The sequence below is a fragment of the Grampus griseus genome (genome assembly GCF_964374135.1).
Source record: "Grampus griseus genome assembly, chromosome: 3".
NCBI lineage: Eukaryota > Metazoa > Chordata > Mammalia > Artiodactyla > Delphinidae > Grampus > Grampus griseus.
The window spans coordinates 54,880,636-54,904,398 of NC_139019.1; the positions used below are offsets into that span (position 1 = coordinate 54,880,636).

The 23,763-nt window shown below is 40.6% G+C and overlaps 1 protein-coding gene across 1 annotated transcript in view; it reads left to right on the top strand.

The window, feature by feature from the left end:
* Window positions 1-16,022: 16,022 nt before the first annotated feature.
* The window catches only part of SLC30A5 (solute carrier family 30 member 5), a 29,952-nt gene continuing 22,211 nt past the window's right edge, over window positions 16,023-23,763 (top strand). Inside the window, exon 1 of the mRNA XM_082650908.1 lies at window positions 16,023-16,325. Within this exon, the coding sequence (XP_082507034.1) occupies window positions 16,240-16,325 (86 nt within the window). The 5' untranslated portion in view covers window positions 16,023-16,239. The remainder of the gene's footprint in view (window positions 16,326-23,763) is intronic.

A 23,763-nucleotide genomic window follows, 5' to 3' on the forward strand; every position in this document is an offset into this window, starting at 1 on the left:
CATGCCGTGGAGCAGCTAAGCCTGTATGCCACAACTACTGAGCCCACGTGCCGCAACTAGAGAAGCCACTGCAGTGAGAAGCCTGCACCACAAAGAAGAGTAGCCCCCTCTCGCTGCAACGAGAGGAAGCCCATGCACAGCAACAAAGACCCAACACAGCCAAAAATAAATAAATAAATTTATCTTTTTTAAAAAAAGAAGGATTTGACTTATGAATTGTGCATAAAGTTAAAACATACAAAGAGTGCCAGAAGGCCTGTGTGTGTTAGGTTTTTTGGTGTCAAGGCAACTTGGAGTGCTAGGGGATTTACTGCATGTTACACACGGGATTAAGAAAAACAGCAATCTGGGCTACAATGGCCAGGCATCGTGGAGCCCCGTCAAGCAGGACAGCAGGTGCTACAGGGCATGGGAGGCAGTTCTCAGAACTAAAATGCACCAATGCAGCAGCAGTGACGAGGGCCCCAGGTTGCCAGGCTGACTCCTGGGCAGCTGTGTTCACTGATTCTCCAACCTTACGGTGACTCAGCAACTCTCTTTCTCCGTTTGTCCAGCTTAACTGCTATCATCAAACCACCTCACTCTAAATATCTTTTCTCTACCTCGTGGCTTACATTACTCATGGCTTCTGCTAGTTCATGGTTCTACGTCCTCTTGGCATCTACGTACTGCCCTCCATGGTTGGGGGGAACCCAGATCTGCTTCTGTTACCAATTGCTTGTCTCTTTCCCTTTATTGCCAGCACAAATTCTTGAGAGAGAAAACTTGCTTGATTTAGCTAGCAACTATAGGCCACCTTATAGGCCTCTAGCCCAGTGGTTCTCAAATGTGGGTATGAAATTACCAAGAAGGTTTATTAAAACACAGATTGCTCAACACCACCCCCAGAGTTTTCTGATTCGGTAGATCTCTAAGGGATCCAATAATTTGCATTTCTAACAGATCCCCAGGTGATTCTGATGCTTCTGATCTAGAGATAACACTTCGAAAGTCCCTGCTGTAGCTATAGGTTGATGGTCCTGGAAAAAGATGCCCTTCAGCTGTAGGTAGGGGGATAAGTGATATGATTTAGAACATGGCCACCTATAAATAAGGATCTTACCACTGCCGGTTTCCTCAGCAATAGACTTTGGACAGAAGACTTTTAATGTGGGCTGTGGATAGGCAAGCATACTCTGATATTTTCCCTGTCCACTGCTTTTTCTTTTTTCTTTTTTTCTGACAAAGCAAGAGACTTTATTGGGAAAGGGCGCATGGGCGGAGGGTCCACTCTTTTTCTAAGTGAGGTTCTACCGCATTCATTGAATGCCTCCTATGTGCCACACCTTCAATGTATTACCCTGAAGATACAAAACCAGGTCATTTTAACTTATAATAACCAAGGACTCAGCTAAATCATTTTAATAACATAAAAATCAAGATAAATGTTTGGGTTCCCTTTTGAATATAAAGACACATCAAAAGAAAACTACAATAGCACAAGGAACTCTACCGTGTACTCTGTAATGGCCTATATGGGAAAAGAATCTAAAAAAGAGTGGAGATGTGTAAGTGTATTACTGATTCACTTTGCTGTACACCTGAAACTAACACAACATTGTAAATCGACTATACTCCAATAAAAATTAATAATAAAAAAGAAAACTACAGAAATTCTAGCGTTTCCATTCCAATCATACTATGATAGAAACAAAAGAGTAAAAGGTGCAAAAGCAATAAAAGCACATTCAAAAAAATTATTAAGTTGAAAGAATTAGTTACAGATGACTCACAGTAAAACCAAAGTATATTATGATAAAAACAAACTAGGCTCTGTGCTCTCAAAACCCAGCTGCACGCAGAGTCAGGTGAGCACATCTGAAGAGGAGGAGGCGTCCAGCAGATCTGCTAGAGGCAGGAAAAAGCCAGATATATACAAGTTTTAGAAAAGGTCACATTTAACCAACCTGTAAAGCGGGTACTGTGAAGAATAGTTTGTACTGTTTTTCCTTGACAGGAGAACCCCAGAAGATCAGGCCACAAACCTACCTCTTTCCCTAGCCATTCCAGGTTGCAGGGACCTCCCTTCCCTTTTCTAGCTATTTTTGCAGCACTCACTGCCTAAATTCACCGTGGATTGTGTTGTGTTATATCGTCCTCTAGCGGTTTCAAAAATTTCTCATCTCCCTTTTTTAAGGGTAGTATTTATCACAGGGCCACACAAACACACGGTGCTTAACAAATGTCTATTAAATGGACTAAAATGAGTGACAGAGAGCCTACAAAACAATTGCAACCAGATAAGATGACCTATCTCAGCTTCCCTGGGAGAATGAGTACTCTCCCAGGCAGAAGTATTTCAGGCTCAGGTTACTTATGCCATCACTGACTTTCCTTTAAAATAGATGATACAGGACTTTTCTCGTGGTGCAGTGGTTAAGGCGCGGCTCTCCCAATGCAGGGGGCCGGGGTTTAATCCCTGGTCAGGGAACTAGATCTCACACGCATGCCGCAACTAAGAGTTCACATGCCACAGCTAAGGAGCCTTCCTGCTGCAACTAAGATCCAGCACAACCAAAATAAATAAAAATATGTTTTTAAAAAATAAATAATAAAGTAGATAATGCAGTACAGTTTGCCACTGCCTCTTGTACAGTTTCAAGAAAATCCAATGTAACTTTGGGAAGTACGATAGCCTGAGAGCGCAAAAATTCCAAAAATGATAACTACAAGTTTTCTATTGATAAGAACAAATACAGTGTCTTCCCTGGTGGCGCAGTGGTTAAGAATCCGCCTGCCAATGCAGGCACACGGGTTTGAGCCCTGGTCCGGGAAGATCCCACATGCCGCGGAGCAACTAGGCCCGTGTGCCACAACTACTGAGCCCGCGTGCCACAGCTACTGAAGCCTGTGCGCCTAGAGCCCATGCTCTGCAACAAGAGAAGCCACCGCAATGAGAAGCCCGCGCACCTCAAAGAAGAGTAGCCCCCGCTCGCCACAACTGGAGAAAGCCCGTGCACAGCAGAGAAGACCCAACACAGCCATAAATAAAAAATAAAGTTTACAAAAAAAAGAACAACTACAACAAGTGTTTGAAGCTGGTCTCTATTGCAGAATATTGTGACCAAAAGGCACTTCGGAGTGAGCCTTCACCTCCCAGTCGTGTTCAAATAACACCTCACTGAATAAGGAAACTATGTAAGTTTATAGCTTATTAATCTTTTTTTTTTACCCAGCAAAATGAATTTGTTTGGAAATAGCAGAGGAATTGCAATTTGTGACGTGCAAACCATAGGCAAGTCCCTCCTTAATCTTTCTTTTGTGTCAGCTTGATATATTTTGTGTTTGGGTTTTGATTTTTCTATTTATTTATTTATGGCTGTGTTGGGTCTTTGTTGCTGAGCGGGGGCTACTATTCATTGTAGTGCTCGGGCTACTCGTTGCCATGGCTTCTCTTGCTGTGGAGCACTGGCTCTAGGTGTGCGGGCTCAGTAGTTGTGGCATGCTGCTCTAGAGCACAGGCTCAGTAGTTGTGGCTCGTGGGCTTAGTTGCTCTGCGGCATGTGGGATCTTCCCGGACCAGGGATGGAACCCGTGTCCCCTGAATTGGCAGGTGGGTTCTTAACCACTGCATCACCAGGGAAGTCTGGTTTTGATTTTTCTTTTTTCTTTATGTATCTATTTACCATTCAGTAGGTGTTTATTGTTCTGCTATGTGCAAGGCACCCTGATGTCAGTTTGGGGAGGAGCTGGAGATGCAAATGAGATACATCCTTGCTTTCAAACTGCTTACCCTGTAGAGAGAAAGCAAAATACACATAGAGAGTGAGAGAAAGGGAGTTCAAGGAGTTCAAGAAAGGACAAGTCTCCTCTGAAATAATTCTTTTTAAATGTATGGCACCTGTCTTTCACTCCTGATTGAAGACCGCTCAACAGCAAACAAACCACAGCAAGTCGATAATGACCAAGAGCTGATATCATCATCTATATTGAAACTGTGACTAAGGACAAAAGATCCCATTCCTGTTCTTCAGATAACAAAAACACCACTGGATTTCAACCCACGAAAAAATATTCACTCAGAAATTTCTGGCTTTAAATTACCTTGCCAGGTACCAATGGAAAAAATTTTTTTAAAATAGCTAAGATATTGACTCTGCCCTGAGAGAATTTATCACGTAGTGGGGAAACCTGCTTAGGATTAGCAATCACGCGAGGTATCGGAGCTGAGATCCTCTGAATGACTCTCCACTTAAAGCTCAGCTATTTTTTTGTTTTTCTATCAAAATAATTTATAAACATCCAGGTGTTAGTATTGGGATTGGGTTTTTTTCTTTTTTTAGGTCTTATCTTTTTCGCTGGAAGAAAATACTGCAAAACATTTGTGCTCAAAGGAATGGTATGTACAGAATAAAACAAATCCTACAACTCAGTTTAAAAATACAAATCGCCCAATCAAAAATTGGGTGAGGGCTTCCCTGGTGGCGCAGTGGTTTAGAGTCCGCCTGCCGATGCAGGGGACACGGGTTCGTGCCCCGGTCCGGGAGGATCCCACATGCCGCGGAGCGGCTGGGCCCGTGAGCCATGGCCGCTGAGCCTGCGCGTCCGGAGCCTGTGCTCCGCAACGGGAGACGCCGCAACAGTGAGACACCCTCGTACCGCCAAAAAATAAATTAAAAAAATTTACAAATTGGGTGAAACACTCAAATAGACACTTCTCAAAAGAAGACAGAGAAATGGCCAATAAGCATATGAAAAAGTGCTCAACTTCTTATTAGTCTTCAGGGAAATGTAAATTAAATGAGATATCACTATACACCTATCAGAAAGGCTTAAAATTGAATGATTAATACCACCAAACACAGTAAGGATGTGGAGCAACCAGAACTCATACATTGCTGGTAGGCCTGTAAAATGATACAGGTACTTTGGAATAAAGTGTGGAATGTTCTTAATAAACCGGAACATACACCTACTCTGTGACTCAGCAATTCTTCTCCCGAGAAAAAAGACACCTGTCTACACAAAGACTTGTACAAGAATGTTCCAAGCAGTTTTATTCATAATGTCCCAATACTGGAACAACCCAGATATCCATCAATAAGAGAATGAATAAACTTTGTTAATTAATACACTGAAAAGTACCACAACAAGAAAAAATAATAAGCTGCTGATATATGTGGCAACCATGATGAATCTTAAAAACATGCTGAGTGAAGACGCCTTACTCAAAAGAGAACACGTTGCAGGATTCCATTTATGTGAAGTTCTAGAATAGAACTACTAATCTACTCTATGGTGGAAGAAAAAAGAAAGTAGTTGTTTCCTCTGTCAGGTGGTGGTGCAGACTGTTTGAGAAGGGACATGAAGGAACTTTGTGGGGTGATGGTAATAGGCCGTATCTTGATAGCGGTTTGGGTTACAAATACATACGTATTTGTCAAAACTCAGCAAATGTACAGTTAACATGTGTGCATTTCATTGTTCATAAATTTTATATCAAAAGACAAATTTGGTAAGCAAATACTGAACTTTAGTTAATAATATACATGCTGAAGTATTTAGGAGAAGTGTGTTGATGTCTGCAATTGACCTTGAAATGCAGCTAAAAATATAATAGAGCAAATGGGTAGGTGAACAAACACGTGACAAAACAAGCATAGTGTAAGTTAATAGCAGAACCTAGGTCTCAGGCATGTGGGTATTTGTAAAATGCTTTCAACTTTGCTGTCTGTATGTAAATTTTTATAATAAAAAGTTGGAAAGGACAAAAATAATTTTAAATACTTTTTAGAAGTAGAACATTATGGTATAAACATTGATTATAATAAACACATGAAATAAGTATAGCTATGTAAATATTTTTAAAATAAATTTATTTATTTATTTTTGGCTGCATTGGGTCTTTGTTGTTGGGTCTTAGTTGCTGCACGCGGGCTTTCTCTAGTTGCAGCAAGCAGGGGCTACTCTTCATTGCAGCGCGCAGGCTTCTCATTGCGGTGGCTTCTCTTGTCACAGAGCTTGGGCTCTAGGTGCGCGGGTTTCAGAAGTTGTGGCACGTGGGCTCAGTAGTTGTGGCTCGCGGGCTCTAGAGCGCAGGCTCAATAGTTGTGGCGCACAGGCTTAGTTGCTCCGCGGCATGTGGGATCTTCCCGGACCAGGGCTCAAACCTGTGTCCCCTGCATTGGCAAGCAGATTCTCAACCACTGTGTCACCAGGGAAGTCCCTATGTAAATATTTTTAAAAGATAATTGTAGTCAGGATTGGTATCATCATAGTCTACCTTTAAAAAACCTGTCATTATTTCATACTGGTCCATATTTCTTCACTGTCTGCATATTTATCTTTTTAAATGACTGTGTAATAATGCACCAAAATTACTACACCAAAATCAACTTAACTGTTCTCTTATGATAGGCATTCACAATAGAAGAGGCCATAGGAAAAGACCCTAGAATGAAGGCCAGTCACCCCAATCCTTCTCGTCCCATCTCTGCTGGTTACTTTTTTGTGTGTGTGTATAGAATTTTTTTTTAATTCACTTATTTATTTATTTATGGCTGTGTTGGGTCTTCGTTTCTGTGCAAGGGCTTTCTCTAGTTGTGGCAAGCGGGGTCCACTCTTCATCGTGGTGCGCGGGCCTCTCACTATTGTGGCCTCTCTTGCTGCGGAGCACAGGCTCCAGACGCGCAGGCTCAGTAATTGTGGCTCACGGGCCCAGTTGCTCCGTGGCACATGGGATCTTCCCAGACCAGGGCTCGAACCCGTGTCCCCTGCATTGGCAGGCAGATTCTCAACCACTGCGCCACCAGGGAAGCCCTAGAATTTTATTTTTTTATTGAAGTATAGTTGATTTACAATGTTGTGTTAGTTTCAGGTGTACAGCCAAGTGATTCAGTTATATATATATATACATACATATACATACATACACATACATACATATATATATATTCTTTTTCAGATTCTTTTCCCTTATAGGTTATTACAAAATATTGAGTATAGTTCCCTGTGCTATACAGTAGGTCCTGTTGGTTATCTATTTTATATATAGTAGTGTATATATGTTAATCCCAAACTCCTAATTTATCCCTCCCCCACTCTCCCCTTTGGTAACCATAAGTTTGTTTTCTGTGTCTGTGGGTCTATTTCTGTTTTGTATATAAGTTCATTGATATCTTTTTTTTAATTCCACATATAAGCGATATCATATGATTTTTGTCTTTGTCTGGCTTACTTCACTTAGTATGATAATCTCTAGGTCCATCCATGTTGCTGCAAATAGCGTTATTTTTATTCTGCCGGTTACTCTTTATATGACCCTGTTAGGGCAGGTTACCTATCTCACGTGTTCTCAATCTTCTCATATGTTAACTGAGGTACTGAGACTAAAAGAACTCAACAGCCCCTGCCTGCTGTGCCCTTTGTGCTTTGATAAGAGTGGTATCTAGTTTTTCATTTACTATGAATTAATACCATTATGAATATAATTTTAGAGTACTACTTTTCAAGTTATAAAAGTAATTAATACTGAATAAATGAAATGCAATTCATTATGAAAAATTAAGAAAATGTTTAAAAGTTCAAACAAAAAAATTAAAATCAAATTCCTTCTGCCCAAACATTATTGTCAACATTCCAGTGTGTCTCCTTCTAAATCAGATTTGTCCATTTTTTTAATGTTTAATGATTTGAACATTTTAAAAAGGATCTGATGCAGGTTGGGTTCTCCAGGTGCAGACACTGATTTGGAATTTGCATGCAAGATACTGTTGAGGAATCAACACCTACGGGAGTGGGAGGGAAGCAGGACTAGGCAGAGAGAAAAGTGGAACTTCAATCCAGGCTCCACGGAGCCTCAACCCTAGGATGTGCTCTGGGTTATATATGATCTATCAGAGTTGCAGAGCATTGAGACAAAATAGCCAGGCCCTGTAACCCTGCCTCGATCAGCCATCCGTTGCAGGCCACCCTAGGAAGCTGAGGCACGTCCAGAAGGAGTTGAAAGCTGAGGATTGTAAGCGGACAGCTGGACAACAAGTCCCACCTTGAAGTGGGATCTGGGACACACACGTCTGTGCCCACCACAGCATACTTTCTGTTTTAATTTGCATTTCTTTCACTATTAGTGAAGTTCTAAAAATGTATTAAAGTACAAATCTAACCATGCTTTAACACATTTCCAATCTAATGTGCAACCCTGACTCCAAATAAGGAGCCACTGAAGGATTTGGCATCTTGAAGTGCCTTTAAGCCCGGATGCAGTGGTACAGAACAGACAGTGATGAGGTTGGATAGGAAAGGAAGGATAGAACCAAATTAAGGAGAGAGGAGAGAGGTTGAAACTTTACATAGTCTGGGAACACGGGAGTCACTGAAGGTCCCTGAATAGGGGGATGGTGTGACAAGATGGCGATCTATCACGGTGATTCTACCAGAATATGTCAGCACAACAATCCAGCCCAACCTGACAACAGACGACCCTTCTCCAGCCAATCTTGCGGGAGTCTGACCTTTCTGAATTCTTCCCTGTCTAGTTTTCACTGGCCAACCACCCAGCCATCATGAATAAGTTAAGGTGAAAGACTGATGTGGGCGGCAACAACTGGTGGTTCAGAGAATACAGAGAACAGTGTAGAAACTATACCTGAACATGATCCAGGCAAGGAACGCAAAGCTGGAATTAGAGTCAAAGGAATTTCCTTAATATCCTGTTTATAAATTTATTTTTTAATATCAGCAAAAGACAATTCCCTTAAGAGAAAACTTAGAAAGATCAAAAAACAATTTCCACACACTTGAAAATGAGGCAGAAAAGCCAAGAAATATGTCAACAGATGTTCAAACTCAATGGTGAAAAAATTTTTTTGTTTTAATTAAAATAGCAATGAGGGACTTCCCTGGTGGCACAGTGGATAAGACTCCATGCTCCCCATGCAGGGGGCCTAGGTTCCATCCCTGGTCAGGGAACTAGATCCCACATGCATGCCACAACTAACAGCTCACATGCCACAACTAAGGAGCCCATGTGCTGCAACTAAGGAGCCTGCCTACCGCAACTAAGACCCGGTACAACTAAACAAATAAATAAATAAATATTTTTAAAAATAAATTAATTAATTAAATAGCAATGATATACAATTTTTAACTCATAAAGTTGTCTGAAATCTCTGTCCTTTTATTTTTCTTTGGGGGTATGCAAAAATGCAGGCAGCATGAACCTCAAGTTTGCACCACTTTGCCTTGCCTCTTCCACCCTCAAATCCCATGGGGGTGAGGCATGGCAGCCTAGGTGGATGCTAAGCATGCAACTGAGGGTTTAGGAAACCCCAATCTTTTAAAGAAGCTGCTAGCAAACCTGCCCAACCTTTGTCCTAGAGGGAGGCATTGTCTTTATTATCCTGCTCAGCAAACAAATCTTCCCTGGTTCCAGAGGGAGGTATTATCTCTATCTTCCAAGGCTGTTTGCTATACAAACATCTTTGAAAACACAGTCTAGAGCAAAAGTCATCAATGCTTCTGCTCAGAAGGCATGCAGAAACACAAGAGACCCATATAGAATTGTCTTCCAACAAGTTTCTTTTTTTAAGTTTGTTTTCCACAGTGTGTTGCTACCAGTTAAATTTCTAATCAGTTTGAGAAGAAGGGTAACAACGTGTTTTCCTCCACTCTGGGATATAATTGGTAGTGGCACATAGTAGGCTTTCAGTGAATATTTCCTTTTTGATTACTGGGTATATGAATGGATGAATGGCAAGATAAATTCTTGAAAAACTTGGGGCGCAATTAAATGAAACTTCAAGATCCACTGCAAAATTCTGATCTGCCAGTTGAAAATGTCTATCAATTATTTCCCTCCATCTTCTCATTTGCATCCTCCTGACCGTCCTGTAGATAATTAGTGTTTTTCATTTTTAACTGCCCACATTTAATGTCTGCTAAAGAAATTACACACATTAGAGTCTCTAATGCTAAGAGCTCAAACCTTTAAAACTATTCAGCTCCCTTTATAGCTTTGCAGTTGTATTGTGAAGCCCAGTATCTCCCTGAGAATTCCAGGGTATACACACCTCCATTTTGCTTCCTACCTGGTCAGGATGGATAAGGAATTATTGAACATTGTCTCATTTTCTTTTTCTACTTTCAAATAGAGGATAAGAATATGTTTGGCATCAAGTGAAGTCATCTGATGAGTTTGGGGTAGCTTTCTCCACTACGGTGCAACATTTTAAGAGTTGATTTTCCTGAGCATCATACTGCCCCTAGGTCTGAAAAAATATGCAATTACAAAATCTTTTAGCTGCTTATTTCTACTGAAGGTTTGCTGCCATATCACCTGTACCATTCAGTGATTTAATTACAAACAGCAACCTCCACTCTGACTAGTTCAGGCAGGAATTTATTAAGGGGCTTTGGGTACATCAAAGAATCTCTTAGAGGACCACAGAGCCAGGCTCTGGAGCTAGGCAGCCAAAAACAAGGTCCGACCATGCCATGAAGGCCACTCTTCCCAAAACACCACTGCCAGTGCCACTGATCACCAATGACCCCCAGAAATGGACCACAGAAGCTCTGCCACTGCTATTTCCAAAATACTGGATCCTTTTCCAGAGTAGAAAAATCAATGCCCCAACTTCCTGCTCCTCAGCTGAAGTCATGTCACACCTGGATATGTCTGACTAGTGAAACCCAGGTCACATGCCTCAGGCTGCATGCCCAGCTGCAAGGAAGTCTGGGAATGTGAGTTTTTTGGTTTCAACCTTGGGAAGGTAGAACATATAATGTAGGAAATGATCAAAATATATGTAGTCTTGTAGTGGACATTATCATCAATAAGTCCTCTGCCTGTATCCCCTTGACCCTTTTCGCATTTTTACACATGGCAGGAGCACTCCTAATAGTCAGCCAGCACTTTTATCTCTTTATTGAAGAACTGCTCCCAAAATAGCCTTATACTATGGTCTGAATATTTGTGACTCCCTCAAAATTCACATGTTGAAATCCTAAACCCCAATGTGTTGGTATTAAGAGGCGGGCCTTAGGGAGATTATTAGGTCATGATGTTTTTGGATTAATACCCTTAAGAAAAAAGACCTCAGAGAGCTATTCACCCCTTCCACCATGTGAGGACACAGCGAAAACGCACTGTCTAAAAACTAGGAAGTAGGCTCTCACCAGACACCAAATCTGCCAGCGCTTGACCTTGGACTTCCCAGCCTCCAGAACTGTGAGAAATAAATATCTGTTGTTTATAAGCCACTGAGTTTACAGTATTTTTGTTGTAGCAGCCCAGATGAACTAAGACACCTTACCCCAGATCAGGACCCTCTGAGGTGGGACTTTCACAGAATCCAAGCTCCCCAGTGGGAGTGAACCTGATATCACATCCCTGCTCACCTATCTTTCCTGTCCCACTTTCCCACACTCCTACCAGTTTGTCCTGGGAACACTTACTTTCACACAAATCCTCATCTCAGAGTTTGCTTCTGGGAAGCCCAGCAATTACCTAGAATTGGACCTAGCTCATGGTAAGCACTCAACAAGTATTCATTAGAAGGAAGAAGAAGGCACTAAGTTGCTACTCATGACAATTTCCACCATATTCTCTGATCCAGGTTCCTGGAGGTGGCTTACAAAACAGGCCCTTCCCATCGGGTTCTCTTACATCATTGGAACAGACATCACCCACACAATCAGGAAGAGAGGAGCAGAACAGCTGACTCTGAGGTGCACTTTGCCCAGTTAGTGGGGAGTCTTGCCTTACAAATTATATAATTTTGGACAATTTACCTAACCATTTTTGGGAGCCAGATGTTTCACCCCAGGGAAGAGAGATACAAACATAGAAAGGGCAAAGTCTAGGATAAAACATCTAAGATTGGATTGTACTTGAAGGTATAAGTATGAACTTTTGGTTTTGGATAGATGATAAATAGAAAGATATACCTATGTACACACACACACACACCTAGCTGAGCATATGTAATTCCTAACTCTGTCCACTGAGAAGCCAAAGAAGCAATGAGTATACCAGCAGCAATGTGATACCCAACACCTAGATCTTGGTTTTTGTTTTTGTTTTATTGAGGTATAGTTGATTTACAATGTTGTGTTAATTACTGCTGTACAGCAAAGTGAGTTCGTTATACATGTATATATATATATATGCATTCTTTTTCATATTCTTTTCCATTATGGTTTATCACCGTAACAGTTTCCTGTGCTGTACAGTAGGACCTTGTTGTTTATCCATTCTATATATACCAGTTTGCATCTGCTAATCCTAAACTCCCAAACCATCCCTCTCCCTCCCCCCTCCCCCTTGGCAACTACCAGTCTATTCTCTATGTCTGTGATTCTGTTTCTATTTCATAGAGAAGTTCATTTGTATCATATTTTAGATTCCACATATAAGTGATATCATATGACATTTGTCTTTCTCTTTCTGAGTTACTTCACTTACTATGGTAATCTCTAGTTGCATCTATAGACCTTGGTTTCTAAATACCATTCTCCTCAAAAGGAACCAGAGCTCCTTGGAGAAATGGCTAATTCCAGAGCTAAGGCAGGGAAAGTATATAATAAACCTGGAACATCTTATACCAGAAAGTATGGAAATTCTGAAAGAATGATAGGAATATGTCAAAATGGCACAGGAACCAGCCAAATGGTTCCCACTGGCTAAATCTGGGACAATTTTAGCATCAAAAGCGTGACAGCAGTTGATTATAATCCGTTTAATAAAATAGGAACCCATGAGCTTATACTAAGGAAGATAGATAGATAGATAGATAGATAGATAGATAGATAGATAGATAGATAGATAAATGGTAGAGCAGGGGGGACAGGAAAGTTTTACCTGACAGTAGAGGGTCAACTAATAAATGTAGAAGAGATGATGGAAGGGATGATTAGCATTTGGAAAACTTTATAGTAATAATTGTTTTGGTCAAGGAGCAAAAATGGATACTAATAAAAGTGAGTGAAAGTGTGATCAGAAACAATCTTGACATGGTCTCAAAGTATCTCCAGACAAAATACTTATTCATTAACATTATATTGAAAAATCTGGCAGATGTCTTCTTATCAAATGATAGAAGTTCACTTTACCAGTTAATGAGACCAGTCAGCATCATGTACCTTCTGATGTGACGCACTGAGAGGAATATAGAATCACTTCTGTGTTATTCTTGCCAAAAATGCATACCTAAAATCCAATCATGAGAAAACATCAGACAAACACAAACTGACAGACATTCTGCAAAGTAATTGTCCCATTCACTTCAAAAACGTCAAGGTCATGAAAAAAGGAGAGACCAGGAACTGTTCCAGATAAAAGAAAACTAATGAGACATGACAATTAAATGCAGCACATGATCTTGGATGAATCCTGGACCTATAAAAGACTGTATTAGGGGAAAAAAATGTAAGATATTTCTCAAGGACCATTTTAGCTCCCAAAGTCTCCATGAGGTTTACTGCATCTTTTGTTGGACTGCACCATTTCTCAACTTCTCCTTCTGCCCAATTATGTTTCCTTTCCCTCCCTTTTACAGTTGTTAGTCCCAAAAGCACTCCTTGATAAATATCTTGCACATTAAACTCCATCTCAGAGTCTGCTTCCTAGAGAACTCAACCTGAAACAAAAAGAGTGAGTAGGATCTTAACAAGCAAAGGTTGAGGCGGTGTGCATTCTACACATGAAAACTAGCCTGAGAAAATTCTTGTATTGGAAGAGAAACAGCGTAATTGAAGGGGGGAAAGGGTGACTGGAATCCAGAGAGCAGAAGGCAGCTTGTTATGAGATGAAGCTGAAAAGATAGGTTAGGGCAAGCCCATACAGGATGCTGTTGGCCATGTTAATGATTTGAGTTTGTTGTAAGAGTAATGGAAAGCTGCTGGAAGGCTGGAGAGTAGAGTGGGGGTGGGGCAGACAGTGCATGATAAGATGGGCAACTGGAATAGATTACTGTTACTGTGGCAGAATGTGGAAAACAGATTTTAGAAAAGGGAAAGAGTGAACTTGGAAAGACTAGTAAGGAGGTTACTGTAGTTGTCTAAACAAAACATGATGGTCATCTAAACTAGATGGTGGAGATGAGGATGGAAAATTTTGGATTGATTCAAGAAATATTGAGAAGGTAAAAAATGACACAACTTGGTGATGGACTGGATATAGACCATAAGGAAGGGGAGGTGTTAAGGATGACACCTGCGTTTTGGTTTGCTAAACTGAATAAATGGTGTCATCCAATGAAGTAAGAAACATTAAAAGAGGATCAGGTTTAGCGGAAAGATCGTGAGTTTTGGACATAAAGAACTTGAGCTTCCTCTGACAACCAAATGTGGGGTTCTGGAACCAAGGAAAGAGAATGTTTCAAGAAGGAGGGAGAGATCAACTATGTTGAAAGCCATAGAGAGATAAGGTAATATGTAGCTCAAAAATATCCATGAGAGAGCTGCTTCAGAAGAATGATGAAAGTAGAAGCCAGGTTGGACTGGGTTGAGAAGTGAGTAGGAAGAAAGAAAACAGAGACACTTTTCCTTCCACTGCAAAAAAACAGGAAACATATTAGCCTAAAAGAAAAATGTCCTAATTCTAACCAAATCAAATATCAACTGAATTCAAGCTCCACTGGGGATAAAAATTAATCTCAATGTATACGTGTCATTTTACCTAGTTCTCTGAACTCCAAAGGAATGGAATTAGCTCTAGAAAAACACAATAGTTAGTTGTTACCAATGCTATTTGGGTTAGAAAATAGCAATTCTGCAAAGAAATTGCTACAAAAAAATGCTACAAAAAAGTCACTTCAAGAAAGTGAAGCAAGAATGTCACTCTTTGTTAGGCTTTACCTGATCTACTCCACTCTAAGTCAATGATTATCACCTAATGCAGGCAAAAGATATGGACATTTCTGTACAAATTCAATAAGCAAACATCCTGAATTTAAAAGTCCAACATACTGATGGCGTATTGTATCTTTGCTCTCTTCTTTGCCTCAAACAGGATAATACGTATCTTTAGCTTTTAAAGTTCATGCCTTCCTCTATGCTCTACACATAGGATACACCTTCCCACAATGCTTTTCTCCCATATCCAAAACCTTATCCAAGTTCCAGGTCAGCTTCTATCAGTGAGTCTTTTCTGGTTATACCCATATCACACCTTATTTGGGAAACCTTAGCATTTGTGCCTTTGCCAACTAGGTCTTGCTCTCAAATTGCTAAATATTTTCCACAATAGATTATGAAGTCCCAGCAGGCAGAGACTATGACTCCTCATTCTTTTATATGTTACCAAGAGTCTTTATGTACATTCGAATTAAGTGGAGTATTGTAAACTAATCATAATTTACACTGTTCAAAACCCCATTTTCATCTCCATATCCCAATCCTCAAATTTACCTATAAATAATAATAATAGCTAACATTTATTACTATTTCACTGTTATAGACACTTTTCACATATTAACACATACAATTCTCCCAACAACCCTATGATATAGATATTACTATTCTTACTTTGCAGATAAGGAAACTGAGGTACAGAAAGGCCAAGTGACACAATTAGTAAGTGGCAGATTCGGGATTCAAACCAACACAGATACAGGAACCCACCTTCTTAACTTTTTAGCAACAGAAAAATAATTCTAATAAAGCCTGGTCCTACCTGCCTAGGTTTACTGATGTGCAAGGATTAAGTAACACAGTTTAGGAGCCAGAATTTAAAAGAAATTCTATTTAATCGCAAGTTGTGCATTTTCTATGTCCCCTACCTGCGCTCCAGAAGAACCCGCTGTGTTCCTGACAGCCCATAGGTGGCGCTGCAGGGACAGGTATGTGCTCAGGCCTCGTCAATGGGAGGAGCTGATACGGGGCGAGGATTCCGTCCGTAGCCCAGCGGTAGGTAGAGCCTTAGGAAGGGGAGGGGACGGCGAGTGTTGTACTGTGCGCAGGCGCAGGGCCGGGCACTCCCCCAAGAGTGAGGGCTGCTGGGCCCGATGACGTGGCCTGGCCCCGTCCGATCCGGTGAGCCTCCGGGAAACCTGGCGGCGCCGGAACTGTCCGCGGCCTAGTCCCGACGCGTGTGTGCTTGTGAGCCGGAGCCGGGGACAGCGGCAGCGGCCCGGCCTACGGGGACCCGACGGGGCCGCTGGCATGGGGGAGTGACGCGCCTGCGCCCGGTGTTCCGCGGCAGCGGCGAGACATGAGGAGACTCCGCAGCGGGGGCAGCGGCGGCGGCTCCTGATCCCCGGGATGGAGGAGAAATACGGCGGGGACGTGCTAGCCGGCCCCGGCGGCGGCAGCGGCGGCCTCGGGCCGGTGGACGTGCCCAGCGCTCGGTAAGGGACCGATCGGGCTCCTGCCTCCGGAGCCGCTCTCTCCCCACGCCTGCCCGACAGCTCCGGACACACGTTGCCCGGACCCTCCCGGGTGCGCGCGGGGCCCGGCGTCCCTCCCGTGCGGCTGACAGCCCGGAACGCCCTCCTCGGTTCCGTACTCCCTCCCGCGACAGCTTTCATTGGTTCCGCCATTCCCCGCTGCAGAATGAATGCTCTAAGATCCGGGAAGGTTCTGCTTGAGTTTCTGGTTTTCAGGGCAGACCGTTAACCTTAGAACTGCCAGCCAGTTCAAGTGAGAGGTTTTTCTGACCTATGAGAAGCATGTCTGTTAGCTCTTTCTCCCTGAAATAGTAGTTTGGTGATACTTAACCTTTCTGATGTCTGCCTGTGTAAGTTAAAGGAAGGGTCACCATCATCTCTTCAGGCGAAGAAACCAAAAGTACAAACAGATGGACTTTGATGTTCAGGTTAACCTCGCAAAACAAGAATCCACCCCGCCATCTAGTTTTTCTTTTCCTTTCTTCGCTTATTTTGTTTTATTATTAAGTAAGACATGTGTGCTCATGGTCAAAAAATTCAAACAGTACAGAAATTCGTAGAATAAAAAGGAAACAGTCCCCATTACCCCCTTCCCCGCAATGTTCCCACGAACCCCCAAGAGGTAAGTAATTACAGTGATCACTTTCCATTGTGTCCTTCTTGACCTGTCCTAATTTCTGAGGTAGTGTCGCAAGATGTATAAAATATGGCCCAACAGTTTGGTTGGAACTGGTTTTCATTGCCTGTATATTTAATAAGGTTAATGAGATTAGTTCAGTGTTTTTTGTTCTTGGATACCTCCTTTTGAGACATGGTGGTTTCGGTAAATTCTTTGGAACTGTGGAAATAGCATTTCTAACATAACTATTTGTGTGTGAAATGCTGGAACAGAAGTTAAATCAGCTGCGTTTTTTGTAGTTACAAGTTTAATTTTCTAGTCTATTTTGAGCAACTCATTTTGTAAAAAACAATGCCTATCAGATATTATTTACTGAGACATGACAACTAAATGCAATAGGTGATTCTGGTGTAGATTTAATAGTGAGGAAAATGCTGTAAAGGATAGTACTAGGTCAATTGACAAAACTGATATGTGGACCATAGATTAGATAAAAGTATATCCATGTTAAATGTCCTGTAGTTCATAACTCTTCTGATTTCATAAAAGGATGTTCATGGGCTTAGGAATACAAGTAGTTGGGGTAAAGGAGCATGATGTATGTAACTTACTCTTTAATAGTTCAGGGGAAAAAAAGTTTGTATTTAGAGAGAGATAATAAGGCAAATAAGGTAGTATGTAACAATTAGAGAATCTAGGTAAAGAGTGTACTATTCTTGCACCTTTTCTGTCACTTGAAATTATTTTTAAATAAGTAATACAAAATTTTTATTTACTCAAGAGCTCATTATCTTAGATGTGGTCAACAGTCCTTTGCCGTCTTATTTTCATTATTTGCTTAGCAGAGCTGCCCTCCTATTGTAGTTCATTGCAGAATCAAATTCAAATCAGAACTGGTTGAACTTTGAATAGATTTCAGGTTGCAAGAGTTTTCCTTTATGTAGACTAAAAATCAAAGTATGGTTATAACCTGCAGCAAAAGCTAATTAACAGATCCTTTAATTGTGGATATTTTTATTCCTGAATTCACGAATATGAATTGTTTTAAATGTTTCTATGTTGGGCGTCCCTGGTGGCACAGTGGTTGAAAGTCTGCCTGCAGATGCAGGGGACACGGGTTCGTGCCCCGGTCCGGGAGGATCCAACATGCCACGGAGCGGCTGGGCCCGTGAGCCATGGCCGCTGAGCCTGCGCGTCCGGAGCCTGTGCTCCACAACGGGAGAGGCCACAGCAGTGAGAGGCCCGCACACTGCAAAAAAAAAAATGTTTCTATGTTGACTTCAATAAGTCCTCTTTGCAGGAAAGGGCAGAGGGTGACAGCCAGCATTTATTAAGTACTTCCTATGTTCCAGGTACTTTGCGTGCAGCATCTCACTTAATCCTTACAACAGCACAGACTCATTAGTTGCATCCTTGTCTCAGATCAGGTAACTGGGACATAGAAAAGTAATTTTCCCAAGGTCACACACCTAGTAACTAATCTGGGAGTCAGTTACCTCAAACTTCATTTATAGTGCCTTCTACGCAGTGGACACGAATGTATCAAGCTTGAATTACATACACTGAATTTGTTTTTTTAACTGGAGAACTGTGAGCTGCTACAGTGGGCAAATCCCAAGAAACAGGTTTGAACCCAAACTCAAATTTCAGTAATTTCAGATTTAAAGAACCAGAGATTTTTCTAACCCTTCACAGAAAATACCAGTGATACTTTTGATGAGACTAGTTAATGGCAGATAATGATATATAAGCCATCTCAGGTACTAAGGGGAAGTGGATTGGATCCCGCTAAGTTGCCCAAAGGGTCAGTGAATGGCTCAGGGGCCACTGCCCCCATTTAAGAGCCTCCCTTCCTCACACCCCAGCTTTCCCCCTTAGTATGTTTTCCTCCACAACATGAACTAGGATTGTGTACTTATTAGTATATGGTTATTTGGCCTTAGCTAGTGTTTTGTCTTTAGCCCAACAGGAAGACTTCATTAATTGACACTTTAAAAATCAAAATATTCACCTTTTAGTTAAATGTTAAAATAATTTTCCTAATTAATGATAAAAGATCTTCACTATATATTACATGAAAAGTCACATAACAATTTCAAAATATATGTACAATGGTGAATACGTGAGTGTATCTAAAATAAGTGCTTGTCCATACGTGGAGATGCAAAGGAAAAGGTGTGGAAGGATGTCCCCAGTTGGTCACCTATGAGGAGGAAATTGGGAATGGTTTTCTTTAAAACTTTGATAACAACCAACTACTCAGGAATTACTTTCGTAATCTGTTTTTTAAAAATTAAAAGGGGAATAAAGTATCAGAAATTTCATAATAGTAATATTGTCAAGAAGTATTATACTTAATGTTCCATATGACTGAATCTTGCCATTAAAGTGCCAAATTTTTAAGTTTTGTTAATACTTTTTTTTTTTTTTTTTTTTGCGGTACACAGGCCTCTCACTGTTGTGGCCTCTCCCGTTCGGAGCACAGGCTCCGGACGCACGGGCACGAACCCGTGTCCCCTGCATCGGCAGGCGGACTCTCAACCACTGCGCCACCAGGGAAGCCCAAGTTTTGTTAATACTTTAAACAAAAATTATTTAGAAATAATTTTATATATTGCCCCATCTTTTTAAAACAAGTATATTAAATATAGTTTACCTTTTTCTTGATGACTTCTGATCATTATGAGCGTAATCTGGTGAACCGAGCTTTTCTTCAAAGGTCCGTCCCAGTACTAGCGTTCTTCATATGCTGCTCTCCGTACTTTGAAATTCCCCCTCCCTTTCCTTGCTTCGTAATTTTATTTAGTCTTTTCCTTTTTTTTAACTTGAAGTATAGTTGGTTTACAGTGTTGTGTTAGTTTCGGGTGTACAGCAAAGTGATTCAGTTATATGTATATATATTCTTTTCAGATTCTTTTCCATTATAGATTATTATAAGATATTGAATACAGTTCCCTGTGCTATACAGTAGGTCCCTGTTGATTATCTATTTTGTATATAGTAGCATGTATCTATTAATCCCAAACTCCTAATTTATCCCTCCCACCCCCCCCCTTCCCCTTTGGTAACCGTAAGTTTGTTTTCTATGTCTATGAGTCTGTTTCTGCTTTGTAAATAAGTTCATTTGTATCTTTTTTTAGATTCCATGTATAAGTGATATCATATGGTATTTGTCTTTGTCTGACTTACTTCACTTAGTACGATAATCTCTAGGTCCATCCATGTTGCTGCAAATGGCATTACTTCATTCTTTTTTATGGCTGAGTAATATTCCATTGTGTGTGTGTGTGTGTGTGTGTGTGTGTGTGTGTGTGCCACATCTTCTTTATCCATTCATCTGTCAGTGGACACAGCTTGCTTCCTTGTCTTGGCTATTATATAGTGCTGCTGTGGACATTGGGGTGCACATATCTTTTCAATTAGAGTTTCCGTCTTTTCTGGATATATACCCAAGAGTGGGATTGCTGGATCATATGGCAACTTTGTTTGTTTTTTACATTTTAATTTATTTATTTACTTGGCCACACCGTGTGCCCTGCAGGATCTTAGTTCCCTGACTAGGGATCGAACCTGGTCCCCCAGCAGTGAAAGCCTGGAATCTTAACCAATGGACCACCAGGGAATTCCCCAGCAACTCTAGTTTTTTAAGGAACCTCCCTACTGTTCTCCGTAGTGGCTGCACCAATTTACATCCCCACCATACCCTCTCCAGCATTTATTATTTGTAGACCTTTTTTTTTTTTTTTTTGCGGTACGCGGGCCTCTCACTGTTGTGGCCTCTCCCATTGCGGAGCGCAGGCTCAGCGGCCATGGCTCACGGGCCTAGCCGCTCTGCGGCATGTGGGATCTTCCCGGACCAGGGCACAAACCCTTGTCCCCTGCATTAGCAGGCGGACTCTCAACCACTGCACCACCAGGGAAGCCCTATTTGTAGACTTTTTGATGATGGCCATTCTGACTGGTGTGAGGTGATACCTCATGTAGTTTTGATTGCATTTCTCTGATAATTAGCAATAACACGTGCCTCTTGGCCATCTGTATGTCTTCTTTGGAGAAATGTCTATTTAGGTCTTCTGCCCGTTTTTTGATTGGGTTGTTTGTTTTTTCTACTTAGTCTTTAATACACACTTAGACATCTCAGACTCTGAAGATGACTTTTGCTTCCCTAGTTGCAGTTAGTTACTTCCATATCTATTCCTTTAGATCTCTGCTACTAACTTGGGTCACATAAATACTTGTTTCTTGCCTGTCTTCCTTAGACCTCAAACTCCTTGAGGGCAGGGCCTCTGTTACACATTTAGTTTCTTGGATAACACCTAGAAATGCATTTAGTTGTGAGCAACCAAACTAAGAGAGCTTTAATCACATACGGATATATTCTTCTCACGTAAAAGAAACCAGAGGTTGCTGGTACTTGTTCAGCCCCTCAGCAGTACCATCTGGGACCAGATTCTTGGTCTTTGCTCTCTGCCATCCCAAGTGTGGCTCTCATATACAGGCTTATTATAAAATGGATGACATTTTCTAGAGAATGTTAACATGTTGATAATATTTTTAAGATAAATTTTAGATAAAAGTCCTCCTTTGAAGTCAGAAAGAATGCAGAACTAGTTCCACCTGCATCAGGCCTTTTTATCAGGAAGAGGGAAGGCTGTAGTACCTGAAACCACCCTGACAGACAGGTCTCATTAGCCACAGATGACATCTGGCACATAGTAAGTGAGCAGGGAATATTTGAAGAATGGCTTAGTAGCCCCATGAGGGTGTACAAGGCTCTTTGCTGACCTCAAGAATCCCCAGATTGCTGTGATTTTTAATGTACCTTTGTCAGTTTTTCCTGGTCTTTGTTTTCTCCCTCCCTGTCTTGTTGACAGTGTTCTTTGTGTCCTTGCTTCTATCCTGCTGCTTTATTTTTACACCTAGTTAAGAACTTAAGGAGTGAAGCACTTGAGGTTTTGAGCTTTCCTCTCTCTACTTGATGTGTGTCTTTCATTCTGAATTCATAACTGGGTTGATGACAGTTTAAATTGCCAGAAGCTTGACTGCCAGCTATGTACTGTACTACTGCACTATCTACATTATTGTGCTAGATATTACTGTATCACACAAGTGTAATTGTAGAATTTATTTAGTAAACATTTGCCGAGCACATATTATATGCAAGTCCCTGAGTTAAGAACTGAATAAACAAAAGATTTCTAGCTCAAGAGTAGTATTTTTATTTGCTAATTATAAACTGCTACCATGACTGGAGTATATAATTAATATTAATATAGTTAATTTACTTAAGTTTATCTGACTTTTTTCTCTAGCTTAAATGGGCCAAAATCGACATTAATCTTAGGTTTTAATATACATTTTGTTTTTCATATTTAAAGATTATTTTACCCTATATGTGGGCCACTGTGAATGTATAATTGGGAACAGTTTAGAAGATGGGAATCCTCAAAGCCTTTTGGATGAACTTTGGTTCTCTGTGTGACATATTAAAAGAGCATACTTAAGAGACATGGACTTGACCCTAGCTAACTCTGTGGACTTCAACTTCCCAGTCTGTGACATGAGAGGAATTGGACTAGAGAATCTCTAAGGTGTTTTTCAGCTTTTAAATATTAGTGTTCTGTTTCTTCTAGCATATATACATTTACTTTCTAGTAAATACCTAGACAATTACTAGAAATTTGGTAGATTTTTCATGTTGTACTGTGTGTTTTCAGCCAGTCTGCAAACAATCCAGAAACAAAATACACTCGATTTTTTTATCATAGCCATAATTTTAATTTTATTTATTTTTTCCAATACTCCTCTTTTCATTGAGATAAAATTACCTACCATAAAATGCATAGATTTTAAAGGTACCAGTTTTCATTTTTCACAAATGCATACCCATGTAACTTTCAGCATAATCAAGCTATAGGACGTTTTTATCACCCCAGAAAATCTGCTTGATCTTTTAAACAGAAATTTCAGTGTCTATACTATTCTACAGGTAAATTAAGTAGGGACTTCTGTGCTTTAGGATTTGACTTACTTTATTCCACATTAACATTTTTATTAACTTCTTGGTGATTAATTTTCACATTGTTAAAACTCCCAGATTGCACTATTAAAAAGCCCCCCAGATTATGTTCATGAAAAGAAAAACCACTTTGTTCCAAATCTGATTTTCTTTAATATACTATGATATTATTTGGACTAAAACAGAAAATGAGCCATCGGACAGTGAAGATGTTGGAATTGCTGAGATTCATTCTTTCAAGGACTGAAATTTATTTTCGTAGTTGCATCAAAATCTTCCAAAAATATATATATTTTCATGCCTTCTTAAGCAGATTGCTGTTTGTTGACTCAGTGCCATGGGACTTAATGAGTCACACTCATTGATTTTTATACCATCCTACATACATTGATATCATTGCATATCAAATTGTTTTAACTGCTATTTGAATGACTTAGGTTTCCCTTAAACTTCTGTGTTTGCTTTTTTGTATTTTTCTCCCATTGGTAGAGACTTCTCATTCCTGCTGGTGTGCTGGCTTTGGACATCCCTTTTATCTCCTTTTTAATGTATTAACACCTGTTAGATATAAACTTAGAAAGTAGTCTCTTGAATGACTTGCAAAGATGATCTGTTGGGGGGGGATGTTAGAAGTTCTCACCTTTTTATCTCATTCTTTTTCATTTCTAATTTGTGTATGTTTTATAACATAATATCAGGAGAGTAGTACATGTTTGTAATGTACAAATAATCGGTTTCAGGTGCAAAATTTTTTTTTACTA